This window comes from Monoraphidium neglectum (genome assembly GCF_000611645.1).
Source record: "Monoraphidium neglectum strain SAG 48.87 unplaced genomic scaffold scaffold02921, whole genome shotgun sequence".
Lineage (NCBI taxonomy): Eukaryota > Viridiplantae > Chlorophyta > Chlorophyceae > Sphaeropleales > Selenastraceae > Monoraphidium > Monoraphidium neglectum.
The window spans coordinates 2,205-5,062 of NW_014010707.1; the positions used below are offsets into that span (position 1 = coordinate 2,205).

At 68.3% G+C, this 2,858-nt stretch overlaps 2 protein-coding genes across 2 annotated transcripts in view; one reads left to right on the forward strand and one right to left on the reverse strand.

Annotated features, from left to right (window-relative positions):
• The window catches only part of MNEG_11815 (hypothetical protein), a gene marked incomplete at both ends in the record, with an annotated part of 3,191 nt that extends 989 nt beyond the window's left edge, over positions 1-2,202 (reverse strand). Inside the window, 3 exons of the mRNA XM_014039712.1 lie at positions 21-770; positions 1,142-1,505; positions 1,909-2,202. Coding sequence (XP_013895166.1) covers positions 21-770; positions 1,142-1,505; positions 1,909-2,202 — 1,408 coding nt within the window. The remainder of the gene's footprint in view (positions 1-20; positions 771-1,141; positions 1,506-1,908) is intronic.
• A 332-nt stretch (positions 2,203-2,534) lies between these two features.
• MNEG_11816 (Peroxiredoxin) overlaps positions 2,535-2,858 on the forward strand; it is a gene marked incomplete at both ends in the record, with an annotated part of 3,142 nt that continues 2,818 nt past the window's right edge. Inside the window, one exon of the mRNA XM_014039713.1 lies at positions 2,535-2,564. Coding sequence (XP_013895167.1) covers positions 2,535-2,564 — 30 coding nt within the window. The remainder of the gene's footprint in view (positions 2,565-2,858) is intronic.

Below are 2,858 nucleotides of genomic sequence, written 5' to 3' on the forward strand. Positions count from 1 at the left end.
CCCCTGCGCCCGCCACCCACCCGCGCCGCCGCGCGCGTCGTAGGCCGCCACCACCCCGTCCTCCGACGAGACCAGGAACACCGTCGGCGCGTGCGGCGCCCACGCCAGCGCCTCCACATCAGCAGACACCTTCCAAGTAGGGACCGCCCCCCCGCCGCCGCCCTTGCCCTTGCCGCCGCCGCCGCCGCCGCTGCCGCCGCCCGGCGCCCGCACGTCCACTATGCAGGCCGTCCGGTCAAACGACCCGGTCAGCAGCACCGGCGCCTCGGCCGGGTTCCAGGCCACCGCCTGCACCTTGCCAGAGTGGTGCAGCAGCGTGTGCTCGCAGCGCTGCGCGGCGACGTCCCACACCTTGACAGCCCCGTCCGCGCCGCCGCTGGCGAGCACGTTCCTGTACGCGCCGTTCCACGCCAGCCCCAGCACCGCGCCCTCGTGGCTCCCCGCCCGCAGCGCCGGCGGCGCCGCGCGCCGCTTGAGCTTCTGCTTCGCCGCCTTTTTCCGCGCCTTCCGCTTCTCCTCCCGGCTGAGCCCCTCGCCGCCCGGCCCCTCGCCTTCCGCCGCCGCCGCGTCGACGCCGCCGAGGGTGGCGGCGGGCTCGACCTGATCTATCAGATCCAGATCCCAGATCTCGATCCCGGGCTCCATGCTGCCGATCGCGACCATATTGGCTTTCTCGCGGGCGCCAGAGGGGTCAAGATCCATCCACGCCATGCACAGTGGGAAGGCTGGCAATAGGATATCGTGATGAGGATAGATATTCGCCTCGCCGCCTGCGGGGATTGCGGAACGAGCAGGCAGTGGGTCGTACAAGTGCCACTGGCGGGCGGCTGTGCGCGCGTGCTTGTGTGTATTTGGGGGGGAGGATTGAGCAAAGGAGGGGGTGCGCCTGCGAGGTCGTGTGGGCGTTGCTACCGGCACTGCAGCAGGGTGCCAGCGGCTTACCTCAAAACCCCAGCACGCGCGCAACCGCCGCAACGGTGAGCCCCCCCCCCTGGCAGCCCCTGCAGCCTCCCTCAACCCAAGCCACCATGGCCGGCCGCGGCCGGTGGTGAGGCCGTCACAACACACACACACACACAAACACACACACACACACACGCATATACACACACGTCCGCGCGCGCGCGCCCGCGCCCCTCACCTGTCGAGGGCCCGGCCTCCTCGTACACCCACACCCCCAGCGTGCTGACGTCATCCTCGTTGCTGGCCGCCAAGATCAGCAGATCGTCCGGCCGGATGACGTAATCCTCGCGCTCGCTGCCGCTGAGGCTGTCGTCGTCCTCGTCATCGTCCTTGCCGCCGCCGCGAGGCAGGTAAGGGTCATCCAACACCACGCCCTCAGCCACGCGGCCGCCAAGCGCGCGCGCCACCACCGCGGCCGCGCAGCCGCCGCCGTCTTCATCGTCGTCCTCGTCGTCGCCGTCGCCGCTGGCGCCGTCGTCGGACGAGTCGTAGTTGTCCATGTCGAGCTGCTTCAGGGCGGCTTCCAGGTCGCCGGTGGCGGCCTGCGGGGGTCGGCGTGGTGCAGATGTTCAGAGGTCCGTGTTTGCCAGGTTTGAATCACCCAATGTACGGACGGGTGGGCGCTCAGATGCAGCGCAGGCAGCATCATGGTTGGTGGCGATTGTAAGGGGCGTGCTTCAGGGTGGAGCGGGGTGGGTGCGGGTAGGAAGGGTCGGGCAGCAGGGCCGCGGCAGAAAGGGACGCAGCAGCTGCCGCCTTGGGCGTTCAGCACAGGGGCGCCGGCCCTGGCGCCCCAGCGTCCGATGCATCAGGCGGCAGCCGCCGCGGCGGGCCAACAGGTTCCCACTCGCTGAAAAGTCCGGCGGCCCGCCGCAGCGGCAGCCGAGTAGTGAATGGCCATGCCATCCCCTGGTATCAGTGGTCCCTCCTGCCTGCCCTGCGCACCGTCTTGCCGCCGCTGCCGCCCTTGCTGCTGCTTGCCGCCAGTGCCGCCGCCACCGCCTTCGCCTTGGCGACCGCCTCCTGCTCGTCCATCTCTTCGTCTTCGGTCTCCCAATCATCGCTAGGTTCGTCATCCTCCTCTTCACCACTCTCGCCGAGCACGCCAGCGGCCACGGCCTGTGCTTCCGCCCTCATGGCCGCCAGCTCTTCTTCACTCACAGGCGCAGCCTCCGGTACGGGCTTCGCTGCGCCCTTGGGAACCCAACATATGCAGCTGATCATGCCCGAGGACGCCATGGCAGCACGTCAGGGCCCGCAGTGGCCTGCGAAGCCCGGGAACAGCAGGACAAGACGTGGTCAACCCGCAACTTGCTAAAATGAGAGTCGCAGCGCAATTGTATATACAGCCATCATAAATACGTGGGCGTCGGTCTACTTGGTTTTTTACTGGGGTGATCTCATCTCACTAGCATGGGTCACCGGCGCTATCCGTTGCGCAAACCGCCCGACAAGACTAGTTGCAGGTTTACCATCCACCTAACAAGCATTCACGACCCCAACGAAGCGCAAGAGGGACCTAACGATAGATCTTGCCTCGCCACACACCTTCGACAAACAAGCTCAGCTCAATGGCTCCCAAGAGGGCAAGCAAGAAGAAGGTGAGGGCGGAGTTATGGGCTGATCAAATGGTACAGCCGGCAACAGGCCCATGGGATGGCGGCGGGCGGAGGTGGTGGCCATGAGGTCCCACACGCGGGCTGCGTCCCGATCCCGCACCCTCGCGGCAGCCGCCCGCCGGCCCGCACTCACCAGAGGCTGGGTCGCGCGCTCTTTGGGCTGGCCTCGGCTGAGCGCGCCGGCTGCGTGGCCGCTGCGGTGCCAAGATCGCGGCGGCAGCGGCGGCGGCGCCGCCATTGCCCCCGAAGCCCAGGCCGCGGCCCCCAGCATGATAC